Below are 24,710 nucleotides of genomic sequence, written 5' to 3' on the forward strand. Positions count from 1 at the left end.
TTAAGAAATCTAAAAGGAGAAATTAAGCTTATTTTGTAGGACTTTTTGCTTAAGATTCTTATTTTTCTGACTTTCTGGCTGAGGACACTACTCTGCTTTATTATAGAAAGCTTAATTCAGTCTCTCTGGGAAAATCCAGAAACAATTTTTCTTACTTACAAGTGTGCCAAAAATTGTATTAGTTTGCAAATGATTATTTTTTCCTCTTGGGGCATAACTTCAGACTAGATTGTCAGTTTTTGCAGAACCTCATAGTTCTTCTTACTCTGCAATGAAAAGAATAGGTAGTCATAAAAAAAACCCAACAAAAAACCAAAACAAAACAACAAAACACCCCGCACAACTTAGTCATCTGTTCAGCAGAACAGCTTTTTATGTTTTATTTACAATATATAATTTTTGCTTTAACAGACTTGGTCTCATCTGTGAAGAGATTTTCAGCATTGAGGCTTTACATGTAAATGTCAGAAGAACTTAAAACAGATGTACTATATTTCCTATTTTTAAGCACAATACAGTCCTGTATTTTCTATATGTTGTTTAAGTTTCTAGTAGAAATAGGGCAATGGTATTAGAGTTACTGGACATCCAGTATCGCACTGTAGGGTAAAGTTGCCTTTTGTATGAAATAGAATTCTTTAGATTGAAGCTCAAACACATGGCTACAAATATGACACATGTTATTTTGAGTAGGTGAATGCTCTTGTTTTTACTTTTGAATCCACTCTCATACATCTCTGAAAGTGTTCCAGAGTGGTTTTAATTTCTGTTAGAGTTGAATTTCATTGAGTGACGTTTGTAAAGGGACGAACTATTTGCACCACCTTGTCCTGTTTTGTTTTTCATTTCTGTGTTTGGCTACTTGACATTATTCATTTTCATCAATGTAGTCACTTAATCTAGGTATTAAAATTTCAAATTCTACTTGTATAAAAGCTGAAATTTGGAAATGCAGTGCTTGGCATACATGTAGCATATTAGCATGATGTAAAAATTTCATATTTGGGAAAATAATTAACTGAAAGACAGCATGTGGAGAGGTTGCCAAAGCATATGGCTGCATGCACAGTAGTTTCTCTAAAGGTGTTTATCATAAATCAGTCATTCATCACCCTGAAGTCTGGCAGATTCAAAGGCTGCCAGGTGAGCTTGCAAATGTGCTCTGTCATTCTTGAAAGACAACAGAGATGACCTAGTGCCCAGAGAGTAGGAAAAGGCAAGTGCTGTACTTGTCTTCAAAAAAGACTTAAATATACAACATGAAGAACTAGAGGCTGGTCAGCAGTGCTGTGATCTGTAGGGGAAATTATGGAACAAATAATCTTGGAATACATTTTTAGACACAAGGTGGGAAGGAGTTGCCTGAAAATGCATTTTTGCCTCACTGAAATTTTTGCTTTATCAGTGGAGTTGCACTAAATCTCCTGTCTTACTGCATTCAGGAATATATTATATAAAAGTGATGCATGCCTTATGGATACATTACTGATCCAGAAGTTAGAGGTATGAGGTAACTGTTTTTATGATGCATGTGGTAATTTTATACTAATAAGAAAGGTAATCCTTGTATTGCACAGTGATTGCATCTTGGTGCACAGACCAGTGGTTTTTAATTTCCGTAGGTATATCCTTTAAATTACAAAGATGTGAAAGACAGATGTTGTCATCTAATGATCTGATTTTAAAAATAGATTCAACTAAGAATGCAAACTACTATCAAATAAAATCAGATATTTGGGGGAAAAACGCATTCTGTATTGCATCTCGAATGGAAGTGTGCTGAAGTTGCAGTGTCTGTAACCATAGACCACGAAACGTTTATCCCTAGATAAACTCATTGTGCTAGTACAGTAAATTAATAAAATTTTCAATTTGATTTAGAAAAAGCCAATATCTAGAACTGTCTAGTATTAGTTAAATTTTCCTGCTTACTTGTTTAGCTTCTGGTTTTTTTGGTTAGGCAGTTATTCTCTACAGCTCCTCCCTAATGATTGACCTTAATGACCTTAATGAGTCTCCTTAAATGCTTAACTGGAATCCAACGTTCACTCTTAGGAAAATAAAAATTTGTTTTCAGTCATTTCTGCAATTTCTGGCTATAGATAAAGCCAATAACAAGTTCAGGTTATGCTGGGCCACCTCTTGAAAACCTGCTTTTTGTTGCATGAATTTACAATTGTGTAACATTTTTATCAAAGATGGGTTAAGCAAGACTATCTCCACTTTTTTTTTTTTTGTCTGGTTGACTTTTTCCTTTTATTAGTTTCAGTGTTAAAGATATGTACAGGTTGTCCAGGATAAAAGCAGCTTAATCAGCAGTGGCACTTCTATTTTCTCTGAGAAACTAGGGGGTAATATAGACAGCTGCTTCTGACTTCAGAGCTGACAGAAGCTCAGTCTGGATAAAATCAAGATGTTGTCAAAGCAATCAAAAAATGATGGTTTTAAGACTTTTTTATTTACTATGCCATTTAGTTATTCAAGTTAACAGTCCAAATAAATCACAAATTTCTGCCAAACTTGGGGAGCTGCAACTCCCAAGTTGTTTAGTTTAGTTTCTCTGCTTTGTGAACTAGAAATATGAAGTTGCCTGGTCACTTACAGTTTCGTGAAATCAGTATGAATTACTCTAAGTAATTGCTGAGTAAACAATGTCTACATAAGTGATGTAAAATTCAGATTCATCTTCTGGAGACAGTAGTGCTTTCCATGTAGTTTCCAAATGAGAACAAATTATTTTACAGTTTATAAATTAAGCGACTGTAGTGCCTTCATGCTTAACCATGGTATGTCAGAACTTCAGCATCCTTTAACCAATGACATACTGAAATAATCTTGTTAAGGCTGCAGAAATGATGAAGGAATCAATCAAGACTTAGACCTTGCTATATTGTATTAATATGCTCTTTACTTTGAAGAATGTACAGTCTAAATGAGGAAAAACAGATGTGGACTTCGGGTTATGAAGCACAGCAGAAGACAGGAAAAATGGCAAGCACAAGGGTCACTGACATGGCATTATCTTGTTATGGACATACTTGTGAAAGTTTGGTGTAAATTAAAAAGAACAGGCTTAAAGAATGAGCTTTAAATTAAAGAGTGAGGGGGTCCTAGGCAGTGAGAGGAGTGAGTGCTGCTGGAGGAGAAGTAAGCAGAGAAAAGCAAATGTGGAAGAAGTGGGGAAGGCTGGAAGGAACACTTGGTGCAAAATGGAGATGATCTGGTCAACTCTGAACAATTTCAATGTGTAAAGAGTGGTTTGCTTGCTCTTTAAATCTGTCTGTGCTGTCTGGCATTTGTCCTGCTCCTCCCCCAGCAGTGTGCTGGGGAGAGCTAGGGTATCACTGGATCATTGGGGATCCTGTTTCCCAAGGACATGAGGGAGTCCCCAGCCAAATTCTGCACCCCACGGCCTCTGCCAGACCTCGTTTTCTCCTCCTTGCCAAGCACAGAAGTCCCTGATTTAGCTCCTTCTGCAACTCCTCCAACCATCTGGAGTTCATGCCTCCTTCAGAGCAGCAGAACTAAAGCGCAAAATCTAAGAATGGGATATATTTGCATTAGTTCAGACTCCTGTTGTCTTCTTTTTTGAGATTTTAATTAGTATTTGTATATTCAGGAAAATAATGTTAATAAAGTTAGATGTTTAATATAGTCTTTTATGCTATTCTGAAATACCTACAAAGAAACTTGTTTGAAGTCTTAAAATACTTTGGTTTTTAAAAGCATTCATACTGGAAAAAATATAAATTTTGAAATGCATAACTTGTGGAGGAGGTAACAGGGCAATGTTTAAATAATGGTGTATCCTTTCCCTTTTAGGAAGAACCAAAGCACAGTGCATCTTTAATGTTGATAATTATTCATTAAAAACCTTAACTTGCTGAAGGACTGCCTCCTTCTTTCAGATGTGTTAGAATTAATATTAGCACTTCTTTGCCCTTGTTTCTGAATTATTTTAATGATGGCAGCCGCTCTGTCAAGTTGTCTGTCAAGATGTGGGTGGCAAGCTATTATTTCACTTCATAAATCATAATTTACAGGGGTTTTTATATCCATCTTGGGGATAAACACTTTATGCTTTGTGTTTTCAGCAGCAATATAAAATGTAATTGATACTTGAAGCAATATGTTAGAAATATGGACAGAGAAAGCCAGGAGAGAAAAATCACAAATGTTTAGTTTTTCTGTGGGTTGGTCTGCATACTGAGCATTTTTTCCATCTGATTTCATATTCTTAGCACTTCAACAGAGGATGATGATGAATTGCATTTACATGATTACTGCCTGTAGGTTACTATAAGGATGTTTAGTTACAGACAGTCAACAGACTCAACAAGGTTATTTTGTACTGTTTCTCATGCTGCTAAATAAACGTATCACTTTGTTCTATTGTCTTCCAGATTCATGAAAAACTGCATTATTATGAAAAACAGAACCCGATGCCCATACTCCATGGTGCAGCAGCCTTGGCAGATGATGTAAGTGTCCCCTGCTGAGATCACTGGTACCAAGTCTACCAAAACACTGTCTGCAAGCAGAACTCTTCATAGTGCAAACATATGAATGTAATCCTCTGAGCTGAAATCATAAGAAGCTGCAAAGGTTTCCAAAGCTTCTGTCATCACTGGGCTTGTTGCTGATATTACTTTGATTTTTATTCACTTGCATGTTATAAAAACATTGCATCTAGGTAGCCTCTTGTTCTGCTTTAGTAACTAAGCAATAAAAATTACAGGTTGGAACTCTACTGGGAGGGGAAAAGCTGTCAACTATTAGTGTTTTGAGAAAGTCACAGACAAGAGGAATGCTTTGGAAAAATAAAGACAAATGAGATAGCAGCACTGCTGACACAACATGAGAAATGACAAATAATATTACAGAAATGAAGCATATGAAATGCCTAGAATGGAGGTTTGTTGAAAAAAATCAAAACTATTTAAGAAAAAGTACAGTAGTGATTTATTGATATTGGAGCTTTCCAAATTACCTTCATAACAAAAAAATAAATTGTAAAAGTGGTCAGCATTGATGGAGTAGTTAATTTCCTGTTACTATAATTTTTATTTTCAAGAAAAAAATCCAACCTGCCATTTCTTGCTATTTGGTTAATTCTAGGATTCAGATGAATTGTGAACACACCTGTATAAACTATGACTGAACCTGAGGTAGGCCAGAATAGAGAAATGTTTAATAAACTGTGGTTTAGGTGAAATCCAGAAATCTTTGTTGCAATTGATGATGTCAGGTTGCTTTTTGGAAAAGGCAATATGTATTAGAATCCATTTCCAGTACAGCATGTTTGAAACTTCACATACTTTATAGATGTTTTAAAATATTAACTATTTATATAATTAATAGATTTTGGGTTTTAAATTTTACAAATTATTAAAAATTGTGAATTGAGATTGGTAGCATTATAGCAAAAAACTAAATTAGACTTATTTGAGACTATTGAAAAAAGGATACGTGGTAATTTAATCATGTTTCAGTAGGAGGAGAGCTGTATCCTGTAACATACCAACTATAATAATACATTAGCCTTGACATCAGGCATATATTAGTAATATTTTTTTAACCTTTATGTAGCTTTGAATAGTGTTGATAGTAATTTTGAAAATTAGAAAGCTGGTTGAAATTCTCTTCATTAAGTTCTTGCTGACATATTAATAATCCTTTCTAATATTTGTGTTATGGATCTCTGGGCTAAAATTCTTAATAAAAATAATTTATTATTTTTGGATACAAAACTTAAGTTTTTGATACTTTTAGAAACACTGAGCAATCTCATTCTTTGTTCAGACCCATTTAAAATGTATAGTTTTGAAAATCTCCAAATTAAAGTACTCTGTCACTCCTCAGTTGAGACAGGTTGGGGCTTTTAACCCTATGAATGTATTGTCAGGTACATATGGTAGTATTTTTAAGTGTACGTGTTGGGACATGATTGTGTCTAGGCATCTACCTACTTCAAATGTACAGCTTCTTTTTAATAGACGCTCTTGCTGCTTCTTCATTAATTACCTGTAGGTGAACAGTGGCTTTTATGGGCACTGCCTCATAGGATAGGGATGTCCTTTGGTGGCTGCAGCCAGGCTGGCACATTGCAGGATTTTCTATGTTTTGGTAGCTATCAGCAAATTTTGAGGGAGCAAAATTACATACAGTGGGCTTTGTAACTCCCAAACTCGTGAAGTTTTAGGTTTAAAGTGCTATTCATTTTTTGGCATGTTTGTCTGACTGGTCTGACTGGTCTGTCAACTTCAGGGATTTAAGAGCATGTTGGTGTTATTAAACACACATTCATTTCAATAGGCTTTAAATTACCGTTTTCTCTTCCTACTGATAGTAATTGTTCTATAGTTAAAGAAGGCAATATTTTTATTAGCAAGTAGATATTTCCTGCTTGATTTTAAACTCAAATCTGAGGTGCTGCTGTCATAAATAAAACTGTTTAAGGAGTGTGTTCTTATTCTTGTGGTGTTTTTTAAAGCAGTTTTAGAAGTAACAATTGTGGCAAGGCTTTTCTAAACATTTTCATATTCCCAGCTGCCATACCTTCTCTCTTCTCTTCCCCAGGGACTTTTAGGCTGAATTTATCACACATTCTGTTTTCCTCTTATTTTGAAGCAGTAGTGTCTGACTTAGGGCTCAATGATTTCATGCAAATGATGTAAACATCTCTTTCGATTCCAGCCAGGACAGTGTTAATTTTTTGCACTAGCTGACAGAGGACATGATTAGGACATGGAGGTTATTCCATACCACCTCGTGTCAGTTCAGAGTTTATGAAACGGACTCTCTTCCATGAAGAAAGGGTTTGTTTCAGTCAAGAAAAGGGGGTGGAGAGAGCCATCTGGTATTGTCTATTGTCAGGGGGTTTTTCCAGATGAGTAATTAATTTTCTTACACCTTTGTTATTAATATTGCTGCTATTACTTATTTAGTACAGTATAGTGCATTGTCTTATCTCATTGCCATTTCCATTAAATTGTTCTTACCTCATCCTGTGATCTTGCAATTGTGCCTCCAGTTGGAGAGGGAAGGGAAAGTGGTGCATGGTTTTAGTGCATAGGAGTACTAAATTGGAGAATACCATTCCTAAACCACGACAATATCACTGGCAGGATAGCTGTATACAGCAAATAAGGCCTCAAGGATGGTAGAAAGACTGTTCTAGCAAAAGAAGTTTCAGAACTTTCTCCAGAAGCTTTAAAGACCAGTCCTTGGTGCTTCCCACCTTACCAGCCTCACTCCACATCTGGCCCTCTCCCTTGCTTTTCTTCCCCTCTCTTTAGTGGCAGCTTTTCATAAAGAACTTGTTGAAATGTTGTGGTTCCCTCAAGAGATCATAGAGGAGGTTTTCAGACAGCTTTTGCTGCAGTCTTTAGCACAGGAGGAAATCACTGTGTCAGTGTGTCCCAAGTATGCCATGTACTGCTGCTGGTAGCTGTTTCAAATCTCAGCATTTTAACAACAACAACAATAATAGCAAACAAAAATCCAGTCTAGACCAGCTGAGGTGGTATCTGTTGGCTCATCTGAAAACACAATTTAGTCTTTCAATCTTTGTTTTCCTCCTCTTCTATCACAAAGTATTAAATGTGCCTAAAACCTTAATGAAAATATTTGGAAAATAGTATAAATCACATGAAGGAAAACAGGTTTTATATTATTTTATCTCTGAAAAAAATTTACTAAATTGTGAGATTAAAATGTCTGTTTAAGCAGTAATGAAGTATTTTTTCTCACTGTTCTAAACCTTACATATGTGCATTTGCATTTGTACCACCAAAGCCAATACCAGTTCTGCTGGAGTTAATACTTGTGCACAATTCATCTGAGGGAGAAATGCTGAAATGGTCATTCTGCTGAGTGGTTGCTTGTCTCCATCAGTGAAACACAAATTAATAGATTGTATTTTCCAGTGATGAGCAGCATAATCTAAAGAATGAAAAGACAACCAAGGGTAACCCATGTCATAGACCTGCTGTTATTCCTATCACAGAAAATTTTCAGCTTTGCAGGGCTTTTCCAACACACAAACTCAATTGCAGTCAGATTACCTCAATATTTGGCTTTGATTAAAATATTTAATCCTGATCTTTCCTACAGAGATTGTTTTCTGATCTTTTGGTATTAAGACACAAACATTGTTAATATTAGCACTGAGGTACTTGCTGGATGTTTTTAGCTATCAATTATAGTTAAAAGTCTGTAGGATGGTAGGTGATTAATTTTTGACACTGTTTAATTTGAAGGTTAAAAGAAAAAAAGGTATTCAAACCATATCTGATGTCTATTATGGCTTCTTCAAATAGATTTGTCTACTATATATAATTATGCAAAATATACATTTTTATATTTTTACATATATTTACATCCATTTATATTGAAAATGTATACAAAATGAAAGTACAAATTTAAAATTAGCTTGGACAAATAAAATTACTTGCTGCAAATAGCCAATCTTCCTTTGAGACATTTTTATGATACTGATTTAATGCAAAGAAAACAAGCGATTATCTGAAATCACATTTTGCATTATGAGCCATGTAGCTTCAGAATTTTAAACCAAAGTTCAGTGTTGTGAAATGCATTTTAGCTTTTCCTTCTTCTGGAAAAATAGTTTGAGTCTAAAATCTTGCAGTAAAATATGCCTCTTGGGTCCAAATTAGTTGAGAAGGGCATGATAAGAAAACCCAAGATGTGAGCTAAATGGCCATGGGATTAAAAGTTAAGCTGCTGCTCTATTGTTCACCAAGCCACAATTTTGTAGTTTAACCAAACATAAATTACTGATCTTGTTGTTAGGACATAGTTTGTGCATTTTACAGACTTGAATTGCTGATGACCTGTTATAAATTATATTATGATTAACTTGCTTCACGTTTAACAAGCTCCTTCCCATGTATGTGTAAACATAATAAAAGGTTCAGATTGCTTGCACTGTAGGGGCACTTTGCTTTCTTATCCCAGTCCTAAACAGCACAGCTACTGTGGGTTTTTGGAAGCAGTGTGGATTTCACCACCTCATTTGAAACTGTTTTTTATAGACAGTGTCAAAGTTTGATCCAGTCATTTTTACAAGCAGTTCTTTGTCTGCACGCAAAGGACCATTCACTTAAATGAAGTGCTGGGATTTGCCCCCTTTGCTATAAATCAGAATGTGATCTGGCTGCACCCTTGCCAAAAATGATTACTTGTGTTAAACTGAGCCAAAAGGCCTGGCTTAAATCTGGTCCACTGAGGGCCAGAAACAGAAGCGCGGTGATTGATGGTGTTTTCCTTCATGCTGGCTTCTGTTTGAACATGCTGGAAAGCAGTAACCTTGAACAAGATAGATTCTGGGTTGTCACTGATGCACTGGGTAAAACAACGCTTTGCTAATGGTCTTTGTGTTGATTCAATCTCCCACCCAGCTGGCTGAGGAGCTGCAGAGCAAACCACTGAGCAGTGAGATCAGAGAGCTGTTGAGACTCCTTGCAAAACCCAATCTCAAGGTGAGGATGAGTTGCACCTGCAAAGTGCATTCTGCATGGGTGTGTGCATCAGCTTCCTTGGGCTGTGTGTGGGTTTGTCTGCTTTAACAAGTGCCATTTAAGAATTTAAGTGCCATACATAAGAATGTATGCAGTGTTAATCAGAAATACCTGTGATGAAGAAACACATTAAATGTTGTCTGTAAATTATTATGCTATTACTTGTACTTATAAAAGAAATCACTTATTTGCAAAGGATATTTTTAAAAGTAGATTATTTCTTTTTCTTTTGCTATATTTTAATGCATGCTTCATAAGTTTGTTACAACTGTGCTTTTAGTAAAAGGTTGTCAGTCGTATCATTGATTGAACTGCATCATGCATAAAGAGTGCAGCCTGGTACTCAGGACAAAATTCATGATGGATAATGTTTTTAAAAACATCTAATTCTGAAATCTTTCTGTAAAACTGCTGGGGTTCTCTATGGTGTTTTCGAGGAACTTGATACCTTTTATCTGACAGTAGGCTGTAGAACCACCGAATCACTGAGGCTGGGTGGAGGTTGTCTGGTTCAATGTGCTGCTCTAAGCAGGGTCAGTACTGAGTACACAGTACGTTGCTGAGGGCTTTTCCCATCAGGTCTTGGAAATAAAGGCCTGGGAAAAAACATTCTACAAATCTTCTGCATGGCCTCTTCCAATTCCTAATTACCCTCCTAGTAAAAGCTGTTTCCTTATATCCAGTCAGAATCTCCCCTATGCATCATTGTTGATGCACAGAATCATATTTTTTCCATTGCTAAGATAAAGAAGACCTTGGTGCTTTAGATGCTTATTGAAATGGTAATTAAATGTAGCAGTTGATAAGTTGAAATGAAAACTGCAGAGTGGAAAGGAACTCCTTTAAAGACAGTTGCACTTTTATCTTAAGTATAAATACTGATCTCAAAACCTGAGAAACTATGGTATCTTCAAAGTGCTACAAAATTGTAAAGATCAGTTTTTAGACGATTTTTGCACTGATACTTTTTCCATAGTTTGTAAAATGACAAGCTGTTTTTTCTTTGAAGGAGTAAGTAATGCCAAGGGCATATTAGAAGAGGAATGGTTGGTGCATGAAATTGCAGAGATCCTAACCTTCACTGTAGGTATTTTCTTAGTGATTGTCCACATGTGCTTCATACTTCTGAAGCTTTGGTGGGCTGAGTCTGAAGACAGCTCCTTTGCCACAATGGTGTCTCTCCCGCTGCTTTTCTTGCTTTCTCTCACTCATTCCCTCACACACTTACTCTCGCTGTCTGTTCCTTGGTAGCAGTGAAAGGCAATGTGATAATCTTAGTGGGATTTCAGGGAAACAAGTGCCTCTCCCTCAGAGTGGTTAATGTGATTGAACAACTGCAGTAACTTAGCAAATGTCTTTCTTGGCTGCAGGGGGAGATCCCAGCTGCAGGGTACCAAGCCCTTTGCATGGCCAGACTGCCTAATCCTGTGCAAGGCGCATGATTCCTTGCCCTGCATGGGCCTTGCAGGTGTTTATGTTGCACCTTGCAGGTGTTCATGTATTGTAGGGGTAAGAACTGATGGTATGCAAGGTATTTTGCTTATCCATTATCTTCTCCCCCTGGCGTGTCATGGCAAACATGCCTCAGAGTGATGGTAAATTACCACTGCTCCCTCCTCTGTCACATTGGCCAGGTGACTGTGCTGTATTCAGTCAGAGGCTGTAGTTGAGATTCTTCTCTTGGTCTCCCCTGCTCTCTCTTGGACAGAAAAGGAAAGGAAGGACATTTCTGGGACTCAGTACTTGCAGGTCCTCCCCAGAAATGTCCTAGTCCCTTCAGTTGTGTCTGAGCTTATACCATGTCTTACATAAGCTTTTCTAGCCCTCTGCTATTAGTTTTATGGCTAGAGAGGGTTTCTTGGTTTTGTTCTAGATTCCTGGGACAAAATGATGGCTAGAACAGCTCTTTTTTACACACCTGAAATTACTTGGGATAACTGATCTATCTTTTCCAATGATGTTCCATAGACTTTATCTAAAAACATATATGGCTTAATTTGGGATTGACTTAATGTGGCTGTACATTATTTTGCAGGGGAAACTTTCCTCTCCTGACTAGATTTATAACTGCAATGTTAGCTGGAGCCAGGAGAGCTTCCACTTTCCTACAGCTCTGCTCTAATGTTTATGGCATGGTGAAGGATGCTTAGGATTAGTTTACTGCACTACAAGTCACTGCCTCCACAAGTCTGATCATGTAAGGAGAACTTTGCAGGTTTGGTTGATGGGCCAAGAAAGGCTGGGAGAGGTGTCTAATCATGTCTGATTCAATAAATATTTCTATTATTTTGATTCTGTATTAAATATTCTTTTGTTGAATATGTTTCTAAGTGTTTGCATCTGATAAGTAAAACTTTGACAAGTTTGTGGTGCTTGTCATTTTCATCCACAGAGAAGTTTTCTAAAGAAGAAAGTAGTTTCTCTGAGGCAGTTATATTTATCAGACCTGAGAATTTCAAAATGTCCTAGAAGTAATTCCAAGGTTTTGTCAGGTGCATTTTCTTCTGGAAAGAAAAATAAATTGGGCATTTCTATTCTGCTAAAAACTGCATGAAGTATCCAGTTACAGAGTGGGTTTTTTTTCCCTGCTCTCAAATGTGGCATCGCTTACCGTAATTAAATGAACTAATAATGATTGTGGTTTATCTTTTCTGATTAAAACAGAACTCTGGAAGTAGAACAGAGCATGTAGCTCTGGGAAATCAAGTGGATTTGTTTAACTGTGTGTTAGACATTTCATTTGCATTCTGGATTTAAAATATAATTGTGTAGCCCTGTGGATACAGGCCAGCCACACTTATTATTTTTAATTTTCAGCACTGAATAAGGACTTAGGGTTTGCATTCTTTAATCTTGCTTTACCTTGTTAAAGATATCAAGAAACAGAATAGTATTTCCATACCCTAGAACCTAAATCCAGTTGAATACTCTATTTTACTTTTAAGCAGACCAGAAATTAGCCCTTTGAAATAGAAGTATAGAATAACCTAAGTTGAAGTGTATGCACAAGGATCATCAGAGTTCAGCTCCTGGCCCTGCACAAAGAATCACACCATGAACCTGAGAGCATTGACCAAATACAGTCAACTGTCACTCTTGATGCTGTGACCAGTTCCTTGGGGAGTCTGTTCCAGTGCCCAACCACCCTCTGCTGTCCAACCTAAATATCCCCTGACACACCTTCAGGCCATTCCCTCAGATCCTGTCACTGTTCACCACAGAGATGAGCTCAGTGTCTGTCCCTCCCCTTCCCCTCATGGAGAAGCTGTTGACTTCACTGAGGTCTCCCCTCAGTCTCCTCCAGGCTGAACTGACATAGTGACCTCAACCACTCCTCATGAGGCTTCACCTCCAGGCCTTTCACCAGTCTGAAACTGCACTTTCAGAAGTCTAAAATACATTTGCAGAGAGCTGGGCAGGCAGACTCAAGGCTGATCTGTTGGTGTTTCAGATCACCCAAATATGTCCTCGCCTAGGTCCAAACACCATTCTGACCAGAGCTACACAGCACTGCCTGCAGGCCGGCCTGGCCTGGCCATGAGTGTATATACCTATAAGTTTTGTGTCTTCAAGATATACATTTTATTGCAATTTAATAAAAACAACCAAACAAAATGCCCATGCACCTCACACACAAACACAACAATGTAAATTCCAATACATTTTGTTGTGGTTATTTACCATCATTTTAATTTTGACTTGTTAAACTCTTGAGCTGTTTTAAACATGAAGACTAGAATGTATAGTTGGGATATACATCAAGAAATGGTGTTTCTGATTTAAGAGAGGACACTCCTGTGAGTGCTTTTATACAAAATATGAGTAGCATAAAGAAATAAGTGTTCTCAGCATCAGTGATTTATAATTTGGCAAAATTTATGGAACTTATGTGATAGCAAAAAATAATGTCTTTAAAGAGGAGAGTTGTAAAAGAGGAGAATTCTGAAAATAATGACAAAAAGTTTAAAAATTATGATGTATCAGATCGGCACCAGTGCAATTGAGAGAGATGTCTTTATAAAAATTTGGGGTTTTTATGAATCTGAAAGTATTGCTGTTGAGAGCACTGAGCTTTTTTTTTTTTTTTAAATTCTCTATAGACAAAATATTTTTCATTGTCATGCAATTGTGTAAATTGGAACATATAATTGGAAAACTAAGATTAAAGATGCTAACACAAAATACACCTAAAAGGGAATTTAATTTTGGCTATTTAATGAACGTGTCACAAGCAAGTTAGTGAAATGGTCTTATCTGTTAGTAGGGATGGAAATGGGAAGAAGTGAAGTGATCACTAGAGTAACTCTGTCAGTAACAGGGCAGAAGTCCAGTGAGGAACACTGTAAGAAAGGAGATGTGCAATCACAGATGATCAAATTCTTTTCCATGTTTAATTAAAAACTGGCTTGAGTAACTAGGTTTCAGTTCCTTTTCTAACAAGCTGGAAGAAGCTGTGTTCTTTTTGGGATGGTGCCATAACAGAAGAGCATAATTGTTATTTATTTTTTAAATTATTTGAAAAACTGAAACAAATAACTATAGGAATTAACATTTTACTTTATTGCCATGGCTGTAAACAAAAAAGACTGTTAAAGAATGAACCATCTCAGTCCATTGAACAATGTTATCCCAATTACACTAACTTTGAGACAGACTTGGGACATATTCAGATATAAATAACATTTGCTTTGTCTTTATAACAGCAATTACCTTTGTGATCATTAAATATCAAAATAAGCGATTTACCATTGAAGTTAATCTCTATTAGGGTAAATTAAGTGGTTTTAATTATATAAAATTGTCCTTTGTGGTCATTGGTGTAATGGGCAGAACAATAATTATTTCAAAAGTTAATGCCACTGTGCTAAAACTACTCTGAAGAATGATTATACCTTTATGACCTGGAGGAAACAAAGCCGCTCCAATGGTGGTTCTGCCTGTTTCAGTGGAGTTTAAATTCTGTTTATGTGTGCTGGAATGTTTGCCAGCTGCTGGTCTGAAACATAAACCAGGTACCTAAACAAGGGCACCCGGCAGGACTGTGAATGAGTTCAGTGCCTCATGGTGCACAAGAATGTAAAGTATTTGGGTCACTTTGGGGCACTGTACCCATAGCCATAGAGGAAGCAAGAGGTGGACATACAGTATTTTTCTTGTCTTCTCTTTTATTACCTCATAATGAACAGAATTTTGGAAGTTAACTTTAAGATTACTTGCAGAGTGAAGGGAACAGTGCGCTTGTGTGGCAGGGAACATTACTGTTCATACAAAATACAGATTCTTTATTTTAAGTTGGGGGGTGGGGGGCTTAATTGCTTTCGAATGGCAAAGATGCATACACCAGTGAATTGCAAGGAGGATTTAAGCTTGCTGTTTTATTTGCAATTAATTTGTGGTACACTTGACTTTCAGTTTCACAAAATAATTTACATTTGTAAATATTTTAATCTAATTTCACCTCTTTGGCTTTCCTTCAGAATAGAACTGTGCATTAAACAGAACTAAAACTGCAAATAATGAAGCCAGGGCAATTTGTTCTTCATTTTCAAGTGAAGATTTCATTTTCAAATCCTGTAAATTCCTGCATTTGATAAGGTTTCTTTGAACATGAAGCATACCTTTAACGTTGTCCTGTCCTGTTCTGGTTTTCTTGTATTTACTGGGAAGTTTGTAAATTCTACCCTTTATTTCTTAAACAACTGCTGATACCATCATCTCTGCCATCTGAGGCTTACTAGGCTTGCATAGTGACCCTAATAGACTGTTCAGATCAAAGTGTGGCTTGTTCTGTTAAAAAAGCAAACATTTTAAGCCTTTATCAGCAGAGCCTTCTAAAGCTGCCTTTCAGTCACTGGTGAAAGTCAGCAATGTAAATTAATGTCCAGGAGACTGTGGGCTTTTTTCTACAAGAACTTTAACATACAAAGATACAAAGCACTGAGAGAAAATATTGAGCTATAATAATATAAAGCAAAATCCATTTTTGCTTTGAGTAGTTCATGAAGCATTTCATGTAGCATGTAATTAAAAAAAAATAAAGTTAATCTAAGCTTTGTCTTCTTTCCAACATTTCCTTTGTAATTAGACCTGCTGAAGATTTTCCGTCAGGGCTTTTTCACTGAACTATGTGTTTTCTGCAAAGCCAACATTTTCCACTGGAAATTGTTGGGATTTGCCTACAACTGTTCAGGTTTTGTGTCTGAAGAACTCAAATACAAATTTCAAGTCTGTTAAGATCTGAGCTACGTTTGGGCTGCTACTGTATCCTAGGCACTTGGTGGATCTTTTGGCCCTGTCATCTCAGAGACCTGTATTTCCAGATGTACCAATGTTTTCTACTTTGGCACGAGTCTGTTCTCCTCTTCATGAAAGACTTATGGTTACAAATGGTAACACAAGCTACAGTATCTACAGTATCTATTCTAAACTAATTTAGGAAACGTAATTTCCCTCGATCTTTAACTATTTGCTCATCAGTGATCTGCGAGATGTATTGATAGGACTGGTTGTAGGAATTGTGCTCATATATGAAGAGATTTTACTGTACAAACACTTTGGAGTCATTAATATGGTGAGCTGGAGTACAATGAACTTCGTATGTCAACTAAAAAGTTGCCTACGTAATCCTTACTTGCAAAATCAGATGTCATTAATTTGTAAACCTACAAGAATGTCCTTGATTTTTGATGGTATGCTGTGAAGTATCAGCAGGGAGATAAAAATATTTATTTTTTCCCCATGAGTAATAGATGCAGATGACTGCAGCAATTGGCAAGGACCACAGCATTGATGGTTTGATGTCATTGGTTGATGGATACATATCCCATAGATTTTCTGAGCGAACCAGCCATGAAGCTGTGGCAGAGGGGACAGTGCTGGGAGACTTTTCTTGGCAAATGACTGAAATCCTTCTGCCCAGTGTTTTGTGTCTTTGAATTATTTGCCACTTTGGAAAGCTATCCATCACATATTTTGGCAACCAGCTGGAGGAAAAATATATTTTATTTGTAACTCATTTCAGCTTTAGACCTTGAATTCTGATTTCCATTTCTGCTTGCACCCATAATTAAAAAAATTATAAAGAAAATTCTTCTGCATAAGGATAGCTGGGAAAATATGTTGCTGTCTTTATTTTTGGAATGTTGCTTGCATGGAATAAGGAAAAAAAAAACATATATACATAATGGCGAAATATTCCTTTTAAAAACAGCAAGAAAAGCCTTGATTTTTCACATCTGTGAGGCAGAGAAAATCAGAAACCAGTTGTGGCACACTCTTATTGTTGTAGGAACTGACATGTAACAACATACAACATATTATAAGCATTGAGACAAAATGATAGAAGGGAGGTGAATGAGTATACTGCATGAGAATACTTAAGTAACAACCATCATGTTACTCTGGAAATGCTCTCAGGTCCATCTGGTGATAACTTGGCTCATGTCCAGTGCGGAGCTTGTCTGTCAATCTTAGACGTATGGATACGAGAATGCTCACTAGCAGCCAACATATAATAAACAAAGTGATAGATAACATAAACAAAAGTGAAGCCAGGCAGGTTGGCAGCAGAAAATATAAAATCTGAAAAGTAAATCAAAGAAATTCTTTGGTTATATATACAAACTTTCCAACATGAGGGAACCAACTCTTACCCACCTAAGAATGTAGAATTGCATGCATGTAACTACAGCATTCAAATACAGATCATAAAAGTTGGCAATGTTGCTGAAGCCAGTAATTTAGGAGGAGGAATAAGTCATGACAGATAAAATCACATCCCTTTCAAGTAGTAATTCCATTAATCTACTGAAAATAACTAGTAAAATGGAGAAACTACACAATATAAAGCAAGTCGTCTCTTTTTTTAGATGTAATCTTTACTCTGCTTTTTCCTTCAGTGGTGTTTTTCTTTTGCATTTGTTGGAGCATATTGTGTTTGGACTCTCCATTCAACAGTCTCCTTTTTTCTACTTCATTTTTATTTAGGTTCCCATGTAGTAGCAGTACTCTATAGCTGAATTTAAGACCTCCTTATCATAGATCAATACATGTTGTTATTTTCCGGAGGAACTAGGTTTATTCAGATTCTTTTAACCTTTTGGATCAATAGATTTTTTTCTTTTGAGGACTTTAGACATGATGCCAATGTCAAATAAAGGCTGAGTCATTCCTAGAGATGCTTTTTTAGAAAAGACAACTGCATGTTCAGCTTTTACTTTCTTTATGTTTTCATATGATTTCTTTGGGGTGCCTTTGGATGGTTTTAAACCAAGAAAAGGTACATGCTACCACTGTAGACACTTAATATTCTTGGGAAGCTGCCACTTTTTCTAAAATGAAATCGATTAGGGATTGCCAAGATATTGTAACAGTGCTGCTGTCTCGGCATTTTCCACTCTGACAACCATCTATTTGTACTCTTGGAAGTTACTTAAACAGGGCTTAGATCTTCAAGGACACTTTAGCTACATGAATAATGTTGCGAATGTAAAACAGACTGTTCAAATTCTTTACTATTGATTTAAAATCAGAGCTTTTTTCGCTGTTGTCCACAACTGAGGGAAAACATAGGGCTGTCATCTGGAAGGGTATTAACACCTTTACCAGATGACACGGATGGATGGAGTGCGTGTTTCTGTGAACACTGAGAACAGTTTGATTTGGGAAGCATCTCCAGGGGCTGTGAACACTGAGCCAGAGGAAGTGGGGGTCTGAAGATGCAGAAAGTTCATTTTTCTGTTGGCTGTTGCCGTCTGGCTGCCAGCTGCAGGTAAACCCATCAGTTCAGACTGGTGAATCTGAAATCAAGAAATAGCATTCTCAGGCAAGGAAATTACCCTTTTGTGAGAGGCAGTTCACATGGTCATGAATAAAGTCTACCGTAGTAAAGAGGAAAAAGTAATAAATACTGAATATCAATCCAATGATGTTGCTGTGCTAAGATCATTAGTCTATGGTAGATATTAAGAACTCAAAACCACACATATACTCTGTATGTGTTATTATTTTGAACTACTGCTGTGACCCAGCTGCATCCAAGATTGGAAGAGAAAGGGATTTAATTGCCAGCTGGACAAGCTTAAAGTAGAGGGCAACTTTAGTTTAAGTACAGATGCAAGCATGCAAGTACACTTGCAAGCATGGAATGTTATTTTCTGTTTTGTACATATCTGCTGTCTTGTCATACAATGTATAATTTCTGCATATTTTATAAAGGATATATAGGAAAATATATCATTTGCAGGATGGAAGGAAGTAAATTAGCCCAGATTTTTTATCTCTTACTTAGTACACCCGTTGGTTTCCTGATTATGAACATAAAATTATGCTTAAGTTAAAGGACCTTATTTAATTTTTCTTACTGTCCCTGTCAAAGCTTTTTGCTTATGTTGATTGAATAGTGTAAGTGATCCTCAGTGGCAAAAGCAAATTGATTTAAATGGAAGTTAACTGATTTCTTTAACATTATGTACTCTATATATTTAACTTGGGAATTTTGTACAGAACAGTGAATTGCGGATTTCTCTTGGAAAGTGATTAGATTAGTGCAGCATTGGAAATAATAGTACTACTTCTCTACTTGATAGGTGATTACTGTAGCTTGTAAAAAATTTTTTTGCTCTTACTTTTGCCATCCTCTGGGTACTTCAGCAGCACAACTGAGTTTCTCATGCCTGTAGTTTTACTGCTTGCTTCTGCTTCTGGATTATACTTCATGCTTTGGCTGAGATGGAGTGTTCAGCTAATGTGATTTCTTTTATCTGCTGATTGAGATGCCTGTCCTCACCTGCATTTTTGTTCTTTGTTAACCCTTATCTTGCATCAGGGTTAAAGTTGCACATAGTCCCTTAGCAGGCAGAGTTGGTGGTGCTGTTGATTTCTGATGGCTGCTTTACCACACAATGGCTAGAGCCTGTATGCCATCACCAGAGTGCTTCAGCTTTCTGCTGGTTTATTCTACTGTTTTGTAAATTCTTGCACATGTTTGGCTTTTATGACTTCTGTGCTTCTCCTTCCATTCTGATGCTCTCAATGGCCTTTCCTTCAGTGATTCAGTCTTCTCCCAGCTCTTTTCAGCTTTTCTTCTTTGGTGTCTATTGCTGGATGACATTACTCACATTATTCTAATTTTATGCAAGTTACTCATTAATTAATCTTGCCAATCTTGAATAATTTTCTCCACCAACATTTTCATCCTTTTTTCTTTCTTCTGTAACCTTATCTCAGAGGAAAGCGTAATATGGCTAGAGCTCTCTGGAGGATGAGCTCTGCCAGGTGAGTTCAGGGGCACATTGCTGTGGTTGCTGATAAAGTTACTTTTCTCCTCAAGTGAAACTTTCCCGTGCCAGCCTCAGTGGCAGTTACTGGCACCATGGCAAAGCAAAGAGGTGGGAAAATGTCTGTCTCACCTGATGGAGTTCAAGCTGAACTGCCAGAGGAGGTGGCTGGTGCTAATGATCCAAGCTGTGCACTGGGACAGCACAGTCATGGGCCATTTTATTCCATTTTGCTGACTCTGCTGCCAGGGCAGTAATGTGCTGCACAGGCGGGGTCAGCACCTCTGGGTTGGCAGTGCCGCACTGTTGCAGTGTCGCAGCTGTTGGCTCTCCTAAAGGTTGGTTTGAGTTACTACAAAGTTTCTGTTGATCACTATTCACTGTTTAAATTTCTAATAATTATTTTTTCCAAGTACTGTTAAGAAAGAGGCTGCTTCTGTTTCTTCACCCATTATGTTTCACTTCTTTAATTTACCGTTTTCTAAAGGCTTTTCTAGACTACTGAACAGAAAGCATCTATGAAAAATAAAGCTTAGATGGAGATATTTTTTTAATAATGAGAATTTAAAAACATAAGGAGCTGTGTTCATGAATCAGAGGCTACTGCTGTATTTTTACTCTTAGAGATCTCAAAATATAAGGAGAAGCAAAAAATAATATGAAATTTGTCATTGTTTTATAATAGCAAAAATGTAATTAGTCTAGTTAAGTGATACACATTTTTCAAAGCGTAGAACTGTTTTCATTAATAACATTCTCAATTTAAATAAACATTTAAAATTTCAGAACTGTTTAAGAAAAAGAACTTACAACGTTTCCAGTGTCAGGTTTTCTTCATGTAAGTTGATAGTGTAAAATTTCAATTTATAAACTGTGAAATGATCAGTGATAGTTTTAATATGAAAAATATAGCGCTAGTTATTAGACATTTCAGAGGTCCGATGAAAGTATTCATTTCCAGCTAGATCATGTCTAAGAATTTAGCTGAACATCAATATTTATATTTAGGTAGTGCAGGAGTTTGAATCATACCTCCTTTCAAGTTCTAAATATGGACCATGTTTACATTAGTGAATCATGAGCATAGAACTTAGAGTTGAAATAAAATCTTTTTCTCCAGAGGTGCTTAAATATACATGACCCAAATCTAGGATCCTATGTACATAGTTCTGAAGAGTTGTGTATTTGAAAACAAAACCAAAGCATTAAAAAAACCAAATTTGTATGCACTTCTTGCAGTTTCCTGTGAGAGTTAAAAAATGAGCATCATGGAAATTAATCAGTTCTTCACTTCTTATATACAAAAAGAGAACATTGCTGTCTTTACATTGTGTATTTGCTGCACAATTATTCTGGGTATATCTTGTTCATCTTATGATCCAAGTTTTATTTTTTGGCACTTGCAATTTTTTTTATTTTTAAGTAAAGTCCCAACCTTCTCTATACACATCTAGTGTGATACATCTTTTTTATACTATATTAATTGAATAGTACAAAGATTCTGCTGAAGATCTGTGCATACAGCAGTTTATTCTTGTATTCAAATAATACAGAAGGCTCTCAAGGACAGACTGAACACTTATTGTTGGACACATTAAGTGAAATCAAAATGGCTTTTAAAGTTTTCTTTGCAAATTAGTTATTGCCCAAAATCTGATGACTATTTCAGAGCAGTTACAGTGGGCAGAGTGTGGTGTGTTAAAAAAAGCAGCAATAGAAGACAAGAAGGAAAGAAATCTTAACATGTTACTGTACATCATAAACAAGTTTGTGGTGACAGAAGCTCTTCTGAAAGCTTGACTGAGAAAAGGCACATTGTTTCTGGCATTCCTGCTCTTATCTGAAATATATACCTTTGCACTGAGATAAAGTAGTGCTGCAGTTTGAGGAAAAGATGTTACATGGCTAACCATAATACATTGTGGTTTAATATGTTTTTTGGGGGAAGAATGGAATGGGTTGATAAGTTCTAGTTGTGTAGTTGGAGTGAAGAAAAGCATCATAAATACCAGGCATTGATTGGTATTGGTTTGTAGTACTTGGGATGCATCGTTGTTTTGTATGCAGTGTCCAGGATCCTGATCTGGCAGTCAGAGCAGGGAAGTGTCTTATTGACTCTGGTGGCATAATTCAGAATTGGTTTTGCAAGTTTCATTGTCAAAGGTAGGTTATTTGGAGCATGTTTTAAGTGTCTGCCTTTTACTCTGGAAATGGTACTTTGTATTATTTTCATCTGTTTTCTCTATCTGCTTGATTGTTTTTAAACTGCAGTATAGAACCTCATTAAATTGAACCAGTCCATGAATGTGCCCTAGCTTTATGTGGAAAATGTAATTGCAGAAGACTAGTTTAAGAAGTCTTAACTTTAAGTAGCCTGAAGTAAAAGCAAACACTACTTTTGTTTTAGTGTAACTTTGATATTTCACATACATCTTAGAGGAGTGCATGTGATTGCATGGCTTTTACATATGTAATGCATCACAATAAACATTTCCAGGAGGATCCATAATTGCTAGCCTGAGGTTTTTAGCTCAGATCTAAAGTAAAACTGATCATTCATTGGAGGAAGATGGTAATTTCTGATGGTAAATAGTATAAATTCATAACTGCGTATTGGGAAGAAAACCAGAAATAATTAGTGTGTTGAAGTGTTTTTATGAAATTGTACAATGTGCATAAAGATTAGTAAAACAATAGTAATTTATCATGAAGCAGGCATGATCTTCCTGTGTGTTTGTTTTGTTGAAACCCTAAGTTTAAATTTACACTTCAGAATTTGAAGATTACCATATGCTCTTTGCCTTCAGCTTTTGACATGCTAGCTTGTAGCATTGTCTGGAAATTGTTTTTTGTTAAAAGTTTCCTCCATTCAGGAAAAGAAAAACCCTGGAGCAGCATAATGGAAGTGTCATGTTTTTTAAAAACAGTTGTATTATCCTTGAGAACGTTAAGAGTTTCTGGTCATTTGTGTACTCAGTCAAATACTGGCCACCAATTACTAAGTGGCAAGGAAACTGGCATCAGAGAAATGTCAGCATTTTCTGTCCTTTAATAAGAATGGCTGTTAAATACTCACATAGTGAGAGGAAACTACTTGAAAACAGAGGCAACAAAGCAGTAGATAGGATTATACTTATGGCTGTTGCTGTTATTTGTGGTACAATGTACAGTTTTCACTACCAAAGCTAATGCATTACTTAACCATTTTTCACTGGAGTACAGGGTATTACAAATAATGAAGACTTTTTGAAATAGAAAAGAACTTCAGGAGTTCTGTATCTAGAAAAAAACTGTGAATTTTGTGTTATTACTGAGATTTTATCACTGAGATTTTTTTTGAGCCTTAGGAGAAAGAGCTTCCTCATTTCCTTTGCGAAGATTTTTATTTCCTGAAAGGAAAATTCATAAATTATTTTATTTTTAAGCTGGAACCTTTTGTCAATCTTTGTTAGGCTTTTCTTTGAAAAATATGTTTTTCAAGCTATGCATGAACTGGAGAAGCAATAGAGAAGTAAAAGAAGCAGGAAAGATACACAACACGTGGTTGATAAGCACCTACCTAAAACAAATTGCTTCAGTAGTATGTTCCTCAATGTCAGTTATGAATTCCATAATAAATTAAAAATTCCTAAGATAATTTGAGGCTCACGTGAAAGGAATCCAGTAACGAAGTAAGCTTTCAGAGCTCCTGTAAAGAGAATGGTTGGGCAACAGCTTCATGTTATACATCTTGTGCTTGAACAGAAGTCTTGGAAAGTACTTATTTTGTTTAATTGTTTCATAGGACTGCCTACTGCATCAAATAAACTTTTTACTTATATGGAAGTATAATTATTTACTTACTTTTGGAGACTAAGGTTTTCTCCTGTTCGTAGTTCTTGTAATTTCAAGCTAGCATGCAAAGCAAATGGTGTTTTTGTATGTATGAAGACACAGTTCTCCACCCACAATTTACTAGCTGTATACATTATATACATATAAACATATTCTTTATGGAGTTGTTTCATCTGTTGGAAATGAAGTAAAATTGTATACAAGAATTATATTCAATCTACTTGCATCACAGTAGTAGATTCGGGGTATGAATAACATCCTCTGCTTTCCCTTCCCTAAACTTTTTAGATGCCAAATAATAATATACTGACAATTAATGTTTCCAGGCTTTGCTGTCTGTACATGATACTGTTGCTCAGAAGAACTATGATCCTGTCTTGCCCCCCATGCCTGATGATATTGATGAAGAAGAAGATTCAGTTAAAATAATTAGGCTCGTCAAAAACCGGGAACCATTGGTAGGTAACCCTGTCTTTTGGTTTGGGGTTTTGTGTTTGCGTGCAGGGTGGGAGGTGCTCAGATTATGAATGTGAATGGGGGATATTAACTTGAAACGTGGATAGACAGACATTACACATGATTATTCATAACATAAAGTAATACACTTGTGACTTCCATTCACAGTCATTATTAGTAAAGCATATGAAATGAATAATCATCATCAATGAGTGATCATCATGGTGTTTAAGCATTATATATGTGGGCCAGTCTGAGCATTTAAATCAAATCTATATTTGTCTTTTATCTTGAATTCAAATCATGAACTTACTTTAAAATGTGAGACAGAATGAATCCCCAAAGAAATCTTGACCTGTGTTATGAACTGTAACTGTTAGCATTCATGTAAAAAAACATGACCTTTAAATACACTGAAAAGAAAGCATGAAAACATATTTTAAAATACTTGAATTGAAATCTGGGCAAATTTAAAATGTCTGTTGTTGTACTTTGCATTATGAATACTAGAAAGTTAATATCTTCAAGGGGATATCTGGAAAAATGAAAGGACTAAACCTAGGTTGTATTACAAGAATATTAAAATGCCTTACTGATTTGG

At 36.2% G+C, this 24,710-nt stretch overlaps 1 protein-coding gene across 2 annotated transcripts in view; it reads left to right on the forward strand.

Annotated features, from left to right (window-relative positions):
- MPP7 (membrane palmitoylated protein 7) overlaps positions 1-24,710 on the forward strand; it is a 147,536-nt gene that overhangs the window by 77,353 nt on the left and 45,473 nt on the right. For both annotated transcript variants that reach the window (XM_041489291.1, XM_041489285.1), the window contains 3 exons: positions 4,404-4,481; positions 9,423-9,503; positions 23,980-24,111. In XM_041489291.1, the coding sequence (XP_041345225.1) occupies positions 4,404-4,481; positions 9,423-9,503; positions 23,980-24,111 (291 nt within the window). The remainder of the gene's footprint in view (positions 1-4,403; positions 4,482-9,422; positions 9,504-23,979; positions 24,112-24,710) is intronic.

Source organism: Pyrgilauda ruficollis, unplaced genomic scaffold, assembly GCF_017590135.1.
Source record: "Pyrgilauda ruficollis isolate IOZ18807 unplaced genomic scaffold, ASM1759013v1 scaffold12, whole genome shotgun sequence".
Lineage (NCBI taxonomy): Eukaryota > Metazoa > Chordata > Aves > Passeriformes > Passeridae > Pyrgilauda > Pyrgilauda ruficollis.